At 43.7% G+C, this 16,394-nt stretch overlaps 1 protein-coding gene across 4 annotated transcripts in view; it reads right to left on the bottom strand.

Moving 5' to 3' along the window:
- The window catches only part of LOC122560829 (cytoplasmic phosphatidylinositol transfer protein 1-like), a 204,701-nt gene that overhangs the window by 99,540 nt on the left and 88,767 nt on the right, over positions 1 to 16,394 (bottom strand). For all 4 annotated transcript variants that reach the window (XM_043711974.1, XM_043711972.1, XM_043711973.1 and 1 more), the window contains exon 3: positions 11,921 to 12,069. In XM_043711974.1, the coding sequence (XP_043567909.1) occupies positions 11,921 to 12,069 (149 nt within the window). The remainder of the gene's footprint in view (positions 1 to 11,920; positions 12,070 to 16,394) is intronic.

Here is a 16,394-nt window from a genome sequence, read left to right on the forward strand (position 1 = left end):
TCCATTTAGGTAGTAATCTGCCTTCCTGTTCTTGCCACCAAAGTGGATAACCATACATTTATCCACATTAAACTGCACCTGCCATGCATCTGCCCACTCAGCTAACTTGTTCAGGTCACCCTGTAATCTCCTAACATCCTCATCACATTTCACCCTGCCACCCAGCTTTGTATCATCAGCAAATTTGCTAATGTTATTGCTGATACCATCTTCTAAAGGACCAGCGCTCTGAAAGCTTGTGCTTCCAATTAAACCTGTTGGACCATAACCTGGTGTTGTGTGATTTTTAACTTTATCTCTTTATCTATTCATTCATGGGATCTGGGGATCATTGACCAGACCATTATTTAGTGCTCAGCCCTATTTGCCCCAAGGTGGTGGTGAGCTGCTTTCTTGAAACTTTTGCAGACCCATGGGAGTAGATACAATGCTCTTGGGGAGGGAGTTCCAGGATTTTGACCCAGTGACAGTGAAGGAGTGATGACATTTTTGCAGGTCAGGATGGTGAAAGGTTTGGAGGTGATGGTATTCCCATGTATCTGCTGTCCTTGTCCTTCTAGATGGCAGACGTCAAGGATTTGGAAGGTGTTATCAGAAGAGCTTGGATGAGTGCTTCAATTCATCCGAGTTAATGGTATACAACGCTGCCACTGTGTGTTTGTAATGGAGGGAGTGAATGCTGATGACACCGCAAGCTGAGATTCCATGGGTATGTCTATGTCAGGCTGTTGCTTGACGGATCCATGAGACAGCTCTCCCAACATTGCCACAAGTCCCCAGGTGTCGCCAAGGAAGATTCTGCTGGGGCTACAGGGTTGGGATTACCATTGGTGTTTGCAATGCTCAGGAAAATGCCAAGTGACCCCTCTGGTTTAAATCTCTTTTATAGACATTGTAGTGGCTTGATACACAGGAGTAGCTTACTCGGCCACTTGAGGGGGTAATGAAGAGAAAACAACACTGATGTGGGTCTGGAGTCACTCGTAGTACAGATCATAGAATGGAGAGCAGATTTCCTTTCCTAAAGGACATTAGTGAGTCAAATATTTTTATGACAATCAACAAGGGCCACCAACACCACCCTCAAATTAATTGACAAGAATGAACACTGACAATAGGGGAGGTTAAGAGGACTCAGTGCAGGACTGAAGAAAGAGGGTTTGATCCAGACGTGATTGAATGATGGACATAAGATCACAGTTGCAGATGATGAATGTTCAAGGAAGGCCTAAGGAAAAGGTGAACTGCATACTATGCCAACAAATACCTTAGCAGGAACAGCAATTGCAGACTCATTCTACACAAAGAATGAGAACTTAATGGAACTTGACATACTCACAGCTGTCAGTTTCCACAGGATACAGATTAGGTGTAATACACATTAGAATCTATGTTATGGCACGTATAATGTAACGCAGTGTATTCCTGCAACAGTTACCATGTATTTCATATACAATGCACACAGTTAACATTAAGCTAGAGGAAATTACATTTTCTGATATGTTTTACTAGTTTGCGGTTTAAACACATGCAAAACTGTTGCATTAACAGAATGAGGAGTATAGTATGAAATTTTGGGGAAGATTGCAGTGGAAATCTATTTGCAAGGCAGTATGTGTGGATGTATATATCAGTAGCTCTAGATCTTGCAGTCCCACTGTGGAAATCTGTTTATTTACTTGCGAAGTTCCATAAATACTTCACTCAATCTTTTGCTGCCCTCCCCAAATGTTGGTGCCCCAGGTGATTGCCTTGTTTTCAAGGCAAATCCCTGAGCATGGAGATAATCAAATATTAAAAAAAGTTAACAAATTGAATGAAAATAGACACTCAGTAAATCACAGCTACCAGCAGTAACTTAACACTGTCTCTGAAGGACATTGCTTTATCTTTGAAGTCCTTCATGTTTGTGAGATACTCTCAGTCATCTGATGTCATTAGAGGTGTCACAATTGGTGTTGATGTGCTTGGTGGACAGCAGATAGGCAGCTACTGGATGCACAATATTGCAAACTCGCTATTAAACATTACATCTCCTTAGAGATTACATCTCCCAAGGCGAGAGCATCACTGGCAAGCCCAGCACTTGTTAACCATCCTTAATGGCTCCTTGAGCTGTGTTTTGCCTTTCAGAGAGCAGTCGGGCTGGAGTCACATGTAGACCAGACCAGGTAAGCACATCAGATTTCCTTTCCTAAAAGGGCATGAGTGAAGCAATCAATGATAGCCTCATGCTCGCTATTACTGTCACTAGATAAATTAATTGAATTTAAATTATATCAGCTGACATGTTGGGATTTGAACACAGATCGTTGCTTCAGTCTCTGTTCTACTAACCCAGTACCTGGTCACCATGCCACCATCTCAAGACATTGTGTTGCAAAGCACTCTAAAACATCTTAACCTACTCTAACAGGGAGCTAATATCAAGTGTCAGATTGGAAAAATTGGTTTATTTATAAATAGGGTTTTATTTTATACAGAAACGGTGAAAATATGAGGAGAATGGCCTGTTCTGCCATTCAGGCTGATCAACCAACTCAATTATCCTGTTCCCGCTTTCTCTTCTAATCCTTTGATCCCTATATCCCCAACACTTCCTTGAAAACATTCAATGTTTTGACCTCAACAGCTTTCTGTGGCAAAGGATTCCACAGACACATCACTCTCTTGGTGAAGAAATAAATCTCTCCTCCTCTCAGTCCTAAATGGCCTATGCTGTATCCTCAAAGTGTGACCCCCTGATTCTGAACTCATTGGGAACATCATTCCTTGTTTACCAGGAGTAGGAGAATCGACATTTCAAGCATATGCCCTTCATCAGGAATCAAACCCTGTAGAATAATGGAGGACCATTGTGATGGTGGCAGTATGTAGCCCTTGATGATAATGGACAGCATGTGCTAAACAATCCAGAGCGTGTTAAGAATTAAGCTGACAATTAAAGGGTGTTAGTTGGGCTCATTTATGGCACACTTTGCAAACTGGAAGTTGCACCCATTAATACAAAGGGATCTATGCTTTGCAGACAAAAGAAGTTTTCCACACACTGTGCCTACTCCAACTCATCAAAATAATATGTGATCATTCCTCAGGGTACTATTGACTAGAGTCAGCCAGTCTGGATTAAATTAAAACAAAGTGTGGCAGTTAACAAAAGAACTGTGGATGCAGTAAATCAGAAACAAAATCAGAAGTTGCTGGAAAAGCTCAGCAGGTCTGGCAGCATCTGTGAAGAGAAATTGGAGTTAGCATTTCAGATTAACTCCAATTTCCCTTCACAGGTGTTGCCAGACCTGCCGAGCTTTTCCAGCAAATTGTTTTTGTTCGTGATAGTTAACTATCAGTCATCATCTAACTGTTCAATCCTACTTGGCAACTAATCAACTTGCTCTTTTCATTCAATATAAACAGGCTGTTGTCCTTTGCCTTGATGTCTTTGTGAAAGCCTTAGCTCCTATCCCCAGCTACCCTCCGAAACCTACCCCCCTCATCACCCCTCCCAGGTATATGCTTATCCACCTTTGTTTTTGCCATATGTTGTCGAGAAAATTAATGGACACAGTCAGTATAGGTAGCTGAATACCTAATGACTAGACAGATAAGTCGTGAGACAAGAGCCAGTATGTATCTGAGAAGATTACCCCCTGCTGAAAGACAACCATTTCTAACCCTCTTGCGAATCAACCTGGTGTTTGTGAACCAAGGTAAAATAGGCGCCAGTGAATCAGCTTTCAGCCAGAAGGGTTACAGGGGCAATTATTACAGACTGAAATGAAAAGAAACTTGTTTACGCAGAATTCTCCACCCATAACGCCGTAAATGCTCGATCACTGAGTACATTAAAAGCAAAGTTAAGTTGAATTGGCATGATGAATCAGCCATGATCTTATTAAATGGCGAAGTGGATTGGAGGGGTCAAAGAGTCTACTCCTGTTCCCAATTCCTTTGTTCTTATGCAAAAAGAGTCAGCCATTGACTCGTTATCACACTTGACAACAAGTAGTCAAGATTTGGCCTTTATATACTGGTTTCACAGCAAGAAAGGAATTCAACAAAGATCTTGATTCAAGAAACACTTAACAAGATAAGCATTCTATTGAAACAACTCAATTAAAATACAAGGGAGATTACAGCCAGCCCTAAAGAGAACTTTCTTCAGTATACTTTACTGTAGCAAAACAAAACCAGGGTGCGACTGAAACAAGCCATTAAGCACTAATTAAAGTTACTAAAATGCCCAGAGTGAGCAGATTCCATTGCTTCCACAAACTCTGATAATTATGTTGCATTCGTGCAATTGTGAGGATTATAGTAATAATTTCCTCCTTCAATTAAATGTGGCCATTTGACCTTTACATCTGTAATGGAAAAATTACGACTCACTTTTGCAAAACACTGAACTTTTTTAACCACGCAGCAAAGCACACAGATCTTTGGCGAGATAAAAAAAGGTACAAAGATCAAAGTGGTAGTGACAGCATCTAGCCGGTCAGACATAATGTCTCTTTTCTAAGCAACGTGGTATCTAACAGGAAGGGCTACTCCAGCTTTCAACAGCAGAGGTGCTCCATTGTAGGGTCATTTCTGTGGCTGGGCTAACAAGGCAGCGACTGCTATTGGATGTTGAACATGGCTTCTCAAGATGGATCTCTTTGACAAAGAAAATTATTTGAGGATATAGCCCTGATAAAAGTAACACATCTGAAGGGAAGACATGGCCTACAGACAGTAGAATCTGCCCATGTATATAGGTCAGGCCCTAAAATGCACTGAAGAGACAGTGCTTAGCTGCAAGTATGAATGGCCATTGACTTCCTCATATCTTGTGCATCAATCGGTGCAGAGTATTTCAACTACTGGTCTGCAATTCTTTAACAAGGAAATAAGCAGAGACAATATATTAGGGACAGAATTTACAGAACAGACACAAGTCATTCAGCCTAAGTGTTTTATGCTGTTCTATACACACCTCCTTCCAAGCTATCAGCAAATGCCACTGTTCTGTTCTGCACCCCCTCCCTGATCTAATTTCCTTTAAAATGCATCCATGTTACTTGCCTCAACCATTCCTTATGGTAGCTCATTCTACACTTCTCACTGTGTGAAAACATTCCTCCCAAATTCTCCACACGATTATTAGAGACTGTCATACTTAAGTTGCTCAAATTTAGATTAGATTCCCTACAGTATGGAAACAGGCCCTTCGGCCCAACAAGTCCACACCAACCGTCCAAACAGTAGCGCATCCAGGCCCATTTCCTGCACCCTATATTTACCCCATACTCATGCACCTAACACTATGAGCAATTTAACATGGCCAATTTACCTAACCTGCATATCTTTGGACTGTGGGAGGAAACCAGAGCACCCGGAGGAAACCCACACAGACATGGGGAGAATGTGCAAACTCCACACAGGCAGTCACCCGAGGCTGGAATTGAACCTGCGACCCTGTTACTGTGAGGCAGCAGTGCTAACCACTGAGCCACTGTGCTGCCCCAAGTGGAAACACTTCTGCATTCACCCTATCAAACCTTCAAAATGTTGAACACTTCCACCAGGAAACATATCAGTCTATTCTAAATGAGGGGAAAAACAGACAACTCCAGCTAGTTCTACTGTACCTGTTTTCGCTGTTCTGGTGCACTATTTTTGCAGGTCTTCCATTGTCGTTACATGTTTTCCTTATAATCTAGACCCTTGCAGTCTTTTTAGATTAGATTAGATTAGATTCCCTACAGTGCGGAAACAGGCCCTTCGGCCCAACAAGTCCACATCAACCCTCCGAAGAGTAACCCACCCAGACCCACTTGCCTTTGACTAATGCACCTAACACTGGGCAATTTAGCATGGCCAATTCACCTGCCCCGCACATCTTTGGACTGTGGGAGGAAACCGGAGCACCCAGAGGAAACCCACGCAGACACGGGGAGAATGTGCAAACTCCACACAGACAGTCCCCGAGGCTGGCATCGAACCTGGGACCCTGGTGCTGTGAGGTTGATTTATTTTGTTTCATGTGAAATATTCTGTACATTTGAGCAACTCACAACTCAACCAGTGCAGCTCTTGGCCTCTGGCCTGCTTCACAAGTGAGGACAAGGGGATGGAAGCCCCTCAGCTGTTCACACTCGCCTTGTGTCACGAAGGGAGATTATAAAGCAGGCTGCAGATTTAAAGCAGGCCGCTGATGAAAATGCTCCCACATTTTCCTGGTGGAGGAGTCGAAGTTGAGAAAAACATGAAACCCACGCAATATAATCACAGTGGACTGTAATTTCAGCCACTTAAAGGCAGTAATAGGTTCAGAGCTGTCATTTGGGATATGTAAGAGTACACCTTTCATTTAAAAGCTTTTATTTAGTGTATTTTAAACTGCAATTTTCAAAACTTAAAAAAATTATATGCAGTCCTATTTAGAGTTAAACAGTCTTTTATTACATTACCAAGTTTCTGAAGGTCTAGGAAGGATTACTGGTCAGCCCAAATGAATTTGATCAAATCGCTTGAGCATCAGTTTTCCAGTCAGCAATTTAAGGTGATAAATTAATTATCACAATGTGTTGGGAACAGCTGGTGAAACACATATCTTACAAACCTTTTTTCTCCCCACTCCTCATCAACCCGACTATTGACACAAAAGTTCAACATACCATATGTCGCACGGTTCGATCAATATCACATTGACACCTGAAACAAAATCTATCAAGGTTTCTCAATGTTGCAGCACTTGGTATAAAAGGAAAGCCAAGCACAGGTTGTAATTCAAGAATAAGAAACGGATTGTCTGCAAAAATCACAGCGTCAAAAACTAACTAAAGACAATAGGGGACTGAACCTTCGCAACATACTGGATTGACCTGAACAGTAGCACTGCATCCAATCCTGGGCACTACAGTTTGGGAAGAATATGAAAGCATCAGTGAGAATGCAGAACAGGTTCATGAAAATGGCTTCAGAGAACAGAGTCTTCAGTTATGTGAATTGATTGGAAAAGCTGGCATTACTGTTGGTGAGAAAAAAAGAGATGTTGAGAGGAAATTTGATGAAAGCATTCCGTCAGGAGGGGCCTGGACAGGATAGAAAGGGACACATTGGAGGAAGAGTGGAGAATCAGATGACACTGACGTCAGGTGAATGACAAGACAAGCAATGGCAACATGAGGAGTTTGGAATGCACTGCCTGACAGTGCGGTAGAGGCAGATGCAACTGTGACTTCCATAAGGGAATTGGATCATTATCTGATGAAACGCTTACGTGAAAAGGCCTGGGGAGTACGGCTAGCTCGAGTTATTCTTGCAGAGAGCTTTCTGCATTGCAATCTATGATACTCCCATTCCCAGGTTCCTTCATTGTTTCTACACACCTATATGTAAATATTATAAAATTTTACATACAGGTGAGTAATCTTTCTCACCTGAATCCTGCCAGTGCTCCCCAGCCAATATGTGGCCATCAGTGGGAACTGCTGCCAGACCATGATAATTGTTCATCAATCTTCTGCTCTTGAGGAGAGCCAGCATTGGCCAATGGGCCAAAATGGTCTCTTCCTGCACTGTAATCATTTCTCCTTAATTCTAATTCTTCTTTTACTGATATAAGAAGTTCCACTGACAGGGTATTATATATTTTAAATTAATTCATGGGATGTGGGCACCACTGGCCAGGCCAGCATTTATTGCCCATCCCTAATTGCCCAGAGGGCAGTTAAGAGTCAACCAGATGGCTGTGGGACTGGAGTCACGTGTAGGCCAGATTAGGTAAGGATGGCAGATTCCTTCCCTAAAGGATATTAGTGAACTAGAGGAGGTTTTCCCCAACAGTTGACAATGAACTCATTACACTCTTAAATCCAGACTTTTTTATTTGGTTTAAAATTCTACCATCTGTGGTGGTGGGATTTGAATCTGCAGAACATTCTCTGGATTTTGGGTTTAACAGCCCAATGATAATGGCACTAGGCAGTCGCCTCCCCAAACCTGTGCACAATTCATCTTGCAAACTCCACCAGCAGACCCATGCAGGTCAGTTACAGACAGAAGGCAGGAAGTGGTTTGAGGCTTCTCAAAATCCAGAGCCTTAGAACTCTGCACAGCTCTGTCAGTCAGCCCTAACTGAGGTGACAGTAGAACTGCCGAACCATTCGGTGAGAGTGGTCTGTCCCCACCTTTGGTCATTTTCAGCCTTCTGTCATCTATTGTGTACTGACGCTCAGTAGAGCAGGACAGTGTGAAAAGGCTGCTGACCCCTAAACAGTTCACTTGAAACCGCTCGCTGGAAAGAGTAATTGTGAAAACTGCAGGACTTCATTAAAGTGACGGGTTCATGACCAATGGGGCTGGCGCTGTAACAGATCACCACACTGAAAGCTAATGTGTGAGATTCAGTCCATTGACAGGGTGAGACCACTAGTCGAGTCCACCGAGGTACCAGGGCCATAGTTCTACAGACTTCCTACTTTGAGAATAGCGTAAACATCACTGTCCCAGTGGGATAACCTGAGCTCAGGGAATGGAGACACTGACAGGAGGTGGCTACACATTTAAAAGGGGAAATGAAACTGGATGATCACTTTATGGAAGTGCTGTTGGCTGAATTAAGGCAATTCTCAGTCTAAGAGGTAGCAGTAATGTTGTATCGCACAAACACAAGGCAATAACCATCTCCATCAAGAGACAATCTCACCACTGCCCCTTGATGATGTTACCATCACTGTATCCCACATTATCATCACACTGGGGGTTACCATTGACCAGAAACTGAACTTGACACGCCACATAAACATGGTGGGTACAAGAGCAGATCAGAGACTAGGAATATTGTGGCAATTAAGTCACCTCCTGACTCCCCAAAGCCTGTCCACCATCTAAAAGCACAAGTCAGGAGTGTGGTGGGTGCAGCTCCAACAACAGTCAAGAAGCTTGGCATCATCCAGGATAAAGCAACCTTCTTGATTGGCACTGCATCCACAAGCATCCACTCCCTTCACCACTGACCCTCAGTAGCAGCAGTGTATACTATCTAGAAGATGCACTGCAGAAATTCATCAAAGACCCTCCCTGAGGTCATTGTGGGTCTACCTACAGTACATGGTCTGCAGTCGTTCAAGAAGGCAGCTCACCACCACCTTCACAAGGACAATTAGGGACAGGCAACAAATGCTGGCCAGCCAGCGATTTCCACATCCCATGAGTGAATAATTTTAAAAAGGCAGAGAAGGAGCTGGCAAAGGCAATCAAGGGCACCTCACTTTAAATCAAGGGCCCTTTCCTTTTGCAAAAAATGCAGTGGTCTTACCAGGTCTGAGTGACGTGCTGGCCAAATGGCCCGTCAATCTTCCAGGCTCCCCTTGTGAGAAAATGGATCAATCTCAGTGTTGGGTTGGAATGTCAGGTTTCACAGAGACATATGACTCCATGTGTTCATCCACCTTTGGCCCATTATATGCACTCTTTCACTTTTCACTTCCTGCACTTTTGTCGCCCTTTGCACCTCATCTCTCTTGCCCAAACACATCACTCTGACTGGTTAAAGGCCTTGAATGTGGACAAATCAATTGCGGAAAAGATCTGCTAACAAAAAACAGAAATTGCTGGAAAAGCTCAGCAGGTCTGGCAGCATCTGTGGAGGGAAATCAGAGCTAACAATGGTCAAGTGGTGGCTCACTGGTTAGCACTGCTGCCTCACAGTACCAGGAACCCAGTTTTGATTCCATCCTCAGGCAACTGTCTGCGTGGAGTTTGCATATTTCCCTCTGGGGCTGTGTGGGTTTCCTCTGGGTGCTCTGGTTTCCTCTCACAGTTCAAAGATGTGCAGGTTAGGGTGGAATGGCCAAATTAACAATAGTGTCCAGAGATGAGCCAAGCTAGGTGGGTTAGCCATGGAAATACATGGGTGGAGGATGGGTCTGGGTGGGATACTCTTCTGAGAGTTGGTGTAGATTTGATGACCAAATGGTTCACACTGTAGGGATGCTATAATAAAAAAAAAGTTATGGGTCAAGTGACCTTTCCTCAGAACTTGACCTGAAATGTTAACTCTGATTTCTCTCTGCAGATATTGCCAGACCTGCTAAGCTTTTCCAACAATTTCTGCTTTTGTTTCTGATTTATAGCATCCGCAGTTATTTCGGTTTTTCCGAAGTATGCTGCTAATATGGACTCAACTGTCAAAACGCGCAGTACACATCCTTCAGATTAGTGTGTTCATAAATGGAGACATGGTGGAGGCTATTCAGAGACAGTGATCCAAGAGCTAACATGTCCAGAAAACATGGCCTTTGCAAGTGGGGAAGATGGCAGTTGAAAGATAACATTGTAAAACAGTGCAGGAGGTGAAAAATGCACAAAAAAGGCAGGATCAGAAAAACTCTCAAACTAATTCTGAGTCAAAAAGGGACACAGGAGACTTAAGCCGAGTACAGGTACCAACAGCTTCTTACTACATAGATTGACTGATGTGTCGAAAGGATCCCTGTGTACTGCAGGCAAAACAGGGACAGATTAATGATGAGGCAATTGGAATCAACAATGGGAAGGGAGAGGGAATTAGGAACAGGAGGATTTTTTCTCTCAGTGTCTGATGAGCTTTCCACTGGCACATTTCTCCCATTGTGAGTGTAACTATTAACATCTGGAAGATTAGATTGTATGAATCATTCTGAAGCAAACTCAAAACTCTATCTGCTTGGAAGATGGAACAGCACGCCAATTGAGTTGGATCATCTGGATGCCTTGCTCCCTGTCTCAGTTTGAGTTATAGATAACTTTGAAAAAAAAAAGAACAATGAGAATTCCAAATATTTTCTGGCAGGGTTTAGAACGTGGGATTAAGGTCTGGCAGCCACACTTGGGTTAAACTGTAATGTGCATTGGTTTGAACTGTACAGAAGGAGAAATGTGTGCAGCAGAGATAATTTTACTTTGTTTTGAAAGCAGGAGGTTGCATTCCTGAATGGGACTGAACATCTGGCATACATGTTAATCTTGGCTCCAGAATTGGTTGGAGTTGATTGCCACAACTGTACAACACACCCTGATCACAAAACTCTGCTATTTGCCAGTTCACAAACACTGAAAAGAAAATAAAAAGTTACGCAAGCTTCCAATTCCCTTAAGTTCCATGAAAGCGCAAGTGGGATTTCAAAAAGGAGACAAGACTGCAGCAACCAACATGGGAGCATTTTCATCACCCTCTGTCCAAACCTGTAGTCAGTACTTACTTATTCAAAGAGACATAGAGTCATACAGCACGGAAATTAGCCCTTTGGCCCAACTTGTCCATGCTGACCAAGCTTACCAACCTGTACTAGTCCCATTTGCCTGTGTTTGGCCCATATCCCTCTAAACCCTTCCAATCCATTTACTTTACCATATGTCTTTCAAATATTGTAATTGTGCTCTCCTCTACCACTTCCTCTGGCAGCTCATTCCACCGTCTGCATGAAAATGGTGCCCCTCGGGTCTCTTTCCAAACTTTCCTCTCTCACCTTAAATCTATGCCTTCTAGTTTTGGACTCCCCTTCCCTGCGGAAAAGACCTTGGATATTTACCTCATCTGTAGCCAGAGTCTTTTCCTCTGGGTAGGATATTGTGCAATCATCAATGAACATCACAACCTCTAACCTTATGATGGAGGAAAATTCATAGGTGAACTCTGGAAATAAGTAACCTTCAACCCTTCCATCCCTTTTATAGCATCTATCCTCTCTGTTAACCAATGTTATCATTCTTTCCAACCACCTCAGATTAAAACTTTGCATTATGGCTGTCTCAAGAGAGCAATGGACATGCTTCATTTCCCAGGTTTTTAATCTTCCAGTGTTTCTGGGGCCCACTTGGAGTCTCCCCCTGTTAAACCTCAGAATGGTTCCAACAAAGCCTAGCTCCTCTCCCTCGCAGGTGACTGACGGCTTACCTGGACAAGTGGACCCTCTTCTCCGTGAACTGTCCTTTTCCGTGTACAGGGTCCTCGTGGGGTTCGTTCTTAACCACCTCCACCCCCTCGCCTTTATCGCTCTGCTCGTGACTGTGTTTGCTGATGGTGTACAGTTGTCCTATCCTGTACTGTGAGCAGGAAAGAGAAAAAAAACATTTCAGTATCACATTGCTCAATTCTTGTCTGACTCAGCAGTGATAGCCATCCAGGAACTGTGAGGGGAGCAGAATGAGTTTGTTAGCAGCTTTGTTTAAATACGAACCTCCTTCAGAAAGCTGATGGAGCGACTCAGAGGTGAATGGCTTCTTGTGTCCCGGAGATGTGAGAGGGTGGGAGGAGGTAACATCATTGCTCTAATATTTCAGAAGGTCAGATTAATGCTCGAGGATGCAGGATTAAATTCTACCGGGTACATTTAATTAATAATCTGGAAGATAAAGCTACTTTCAGTAACAGGGAATGTGAAACTACCATGAACTCTACAGCAAGAACCAATCTGGTTCAGTCATACCCTTTAAGGATGGAAATCTGCTGTCCCTGCCTGGTCTGGTCAATATGTGACTGCAGATGGACAGCAATGTAGTGAAGTCTGAAATGGGTAAACGAGCCACTCTGCACCAGAACAACTGGCAATGAGCTCATTCAATACATGCAGCACACTTTGTATGAAAACGTTGCCCCTCAGGTCCCTTTTAAAGCTTTTCCTCTCACCCTAAACCGATGCCCTCTCGTTTTGGAGTCCCCTAGCCCTATTCACCTTTTCTACAGCCATGGATCTTTCCCCAGAGTAGGATACTGTTCAATCATCAATGAACATCCCAAAGCCTGACCTTATAATGGGGGGAAAAGGAATGACATTCAACTAAATACTGATCTTGCTAACAATGCCCACATCTCATGAAAGAGTAAAGACTCTCTGACCATGAATGTAATTTCTAAATAAGGGGAAACTTATTTCAGACAAAAATGAGGAGAACCTTCATTTGGTTTGACATCCAGGGTGGTGAATCATTGGGATTCTCTACCCAGAGGGCTGGGGAAGTGCAATCTGGAAATATATTTCAAAGTAGAAATTTCTAAACACCAACGGCAATTGTGTGGGGGAGAAATACATTGAAGTAGATGACTGAGCATAGTCCTTATGAACGGGGAGCAGGTCTGATGAGCTGAATGGACCATGCCTGTCCTTATACAAAATAAATCAAAGCCATAATGAGTCGCAGATTGTTTTTCAGCCTTAAACTGTCCCAAATGTTAGAAAATTAATCAATAGAATTGGTTGGTGTTGATGCTTAAAACAGATCCACTTCATCCTATGTTATAACAGTGACCACAGTTGTTAGCACTGCTACCCCACAGCACCAAGGATCTAGGTTTGATACCAGACTTGGATGACTGACTGCATAAGAGTTGGCACATTCTCCCCGTGTCTACATGGGTTTCCTCCCACATTAGATTTGGATTAACCTTATTGTTACATGTAAAGTGAAACGTTTGCAAGTCGCCAGTTACAGCACCTTTACGGGTGGCACGGTGGCTAGCATTGCTGCCTCACAGAGCCAGAGACCCAGGTTCAACTCCCGTCTCAAACTGTCTGTGTGGAGTTTGCACATTCTCTCAGTGCTTGCGTGGGTTTCATCTGGGTGCTCTGGTTTCCTCCCACAGTCCAAAAAATGTGCAGGTTAGATGAATTGTTTGTCCTAAATTGCCTGTAGTGTTAGGTGAAGGGGTAAATGTAGGAGAATGGGTCTGGATGGGTTGCTCTTCGGAGGGTCGGTGTGGACTTGTTGGGCCGAAGGGCCTGTTTCCACACTGTAAGTAATCCAATCTTTAGGTACAAATTCTTACGGAAAAATATTTGAGAACTTGAATTGAATTGTCATCATATATATTTTACAATGAGAACAGTAAAATACAGTGAAAAGTATTTCCAATGTCGCCACAATCTGGCACCATTTTGAATAATTTAAGAATAAGGGAAAGAAGTAGAAAAGTACAGCTGAACCAGAATTCATCAGTCCCGAGCAAGCTCATCATCAATGATGGCTGCATGGCCATCCCTCTGCTACCATCCACATTGGACCCAACCAACGTCAAAGTTGATGATCCTCAGCTGCCATCTATCATCGCCGGGCTTACCTTGCCAACCTCACCTCCGCTGGTGTTGCAGTCATCAATTCTAATGCCAGGTCCTATGCTTATCCTGAAAAACGAAGTAAAGGCTCACTCGAGGTCCACACTGGGCTCACTCGCATTCAACACTGGGCTCACTCGAGATCCACATAGGGCTCACTCAAGGTCTATGCTGGACCTACCCTCCAGTACTCAGTGCAGATAAGGTCTGGCTCAGAAGCCCTACTCTGCCATCATCCTGGAAGCACTACACAGTCCTGCGCGTCATCTTAGTTACAAAAGTACAGAAGCATATAAAATGTGCAGGTTAGGTGGAATGACCATGGGAAATTGCCCATAGAGTCCAGAGATGTGCAGATCCAGTGGACTGGCCATGGGAAATGCAGGGTTACAGAATTTGGGTGGGTCTAGATGGCATGCTTTTCAGAGGGTCGGTGCAGACCTGACAGCTGAAATGGTCTCCTTCTGCACTGTAGGGTTTCCATGATTCTATCACACTTCAGAATCCTTCATTTATTGACTGCAAAGACAGGAAGTCCTAACTCATTTTAAGGGGCTGTAAACATTTAAATTTCTTTTTTCCTGTCATTAACTCACTAACTCAGATCAGTAAATTATGATCAAGGATCAAACTCAGGGTTCTCTGCAGAAATCTGGTTTCGTTAACCTCCAGGTGAATCAACGGTTGGGCTGAGGTAGGAGAAGGTTGGAAGATGAGGTAGCACTTTATCTGACAGGGAGTATGGAGTAGGAACAGCAAGAGAGCTCCATCCTTCTAAGGATGAGGCTGCAATGAGAGGTCTGTGGCATCAGCTGTGACTCAGTGGATAGCATCCCCGCTCCTGGATCAGAAAGTTGTGAGTTCAAATCCCATTCCAAGTACAAAATTTAGGCTGGGTGCCCCAATATGTCTGAGCTGCTGTGTCACAACTTTACACTGAAGTTCCACCAGTCCTGTACTCCCTGCTGTCTGAGTCATTACTATTTTACTGCCGGTGGGAGCTTGCAGTGTGCAAATTGATTGTTGCCCGAGAATGGTGCCCTCTTTGCAGTAGAGATGCAGGACTTGCTCAGGTCACGAGGGAGTCAGAGTTAATATTTCAGCTCAATGGTCTTTCTTCAGGGCTGGGGGGGCGAAGTTGAGAGATGGAATGGGGTTGTAAACAAATGCAGAAGCAAGGATGTGGGGAGGGAGGGGGAAGAAAGAACAGCAGGGAGGGATCTGTGACAGGCAGCATGTTGAGAAAGGCTAATCCAAACGATAAGGTATTGATCCTCACCCATACATGTAACAGCAATTGAGACTCAACGTACAGTCTGACAATTTCAGTTCACATCCTTTTTCTGGTTCATTCCTTTTCTCACACACTCACCAACCACACCCCAGTCCTTTGTTCAAAACCAGTTACACCTCTAATGTTTCCCCAAATCTGATGAAATGTCACTTCCCAAAATAGCTCTGTTTCTCTGTCAGAGAGTGCTGCTTGGCTGCTTTCAACATCTAGTTTGAAAGTACTTCACTGGCCATAAGGTACTTTGAGTCTCGATTAGAGTGGTGCTGGAAAAGCACAGCAGGTCAGGCAGCATCCAAGGATCAGGAAAATCGACATTTCAGGCAAAAGCTCTTCATCATTGCCCAAAACATCGATTTTCCTGCTCCAGGGATGCTGCCTGACCTGCTGTACTTTTCCAGCACCACTCTAATCATAACTCTAATCTCCAACATCTGCAGCACCCACCTCTGCCACTTTGAGATATTTTGGGGCTATAAAAGATGCTACATAAATGCACGCCTTTGTTTCAAGTGGGCCGAACTTATTTTGAAACAATTCAGCATGCAGTGGGGTCAAATCCAAAGGTTAGCGATTGTTTTTACTGTCAAGAGAATGAACTGACAATGTCATGCAAAGGTTTTGCAACTTACACTTTGGGAGATTGCAAAGGAGCAGATGGCTCGTTCAGACACGTACACGTGAGATTTCACGTCATCAAGTTGGTGGCTCCTGTCCTCCGATCGCTTCACTTTTCTTTATTTCTTTTCTTGGTTTTTTTTTTAAACTTTACTAACTGACTTACATCCCTTCCCATTGGCAGTGGCGAGGAATCCCAGTGCGGATTTGAGTGGGCCCAGCGCAGGCCTCGTGGTAGCCTACCTCGCCAATGTCACCAATGTAGCAGGCACTAATTCCAATGCCAGGACTCATGCTTGACCTGAAAACATAAGTAGGGGCCTACTTAAGTTTCCAGGTCAAGCACTGGGCCTGACATTGATGGGCGTGGTGCAGGCTGCAGTGAAGCAGTGGGCAGAGGAGAATCGGCT

Source organism: Chiloscyllium plagiosum, chromosome 21 (assembly GCF_004010195.1).
Source record: "Chiloscyllium plagiosum isolate BGI_BamShark_2017 chromosome 21, ASM401019v2, whole genome shotgun sequence".
Taxonomy (NCBI): Eukaryota; Metazoa; Chordata; class Chondrichthyes; order Orectolobiformes; family Hemiscylliidae; genus Chiloscyllium; species Chiloscyllium plagiosum.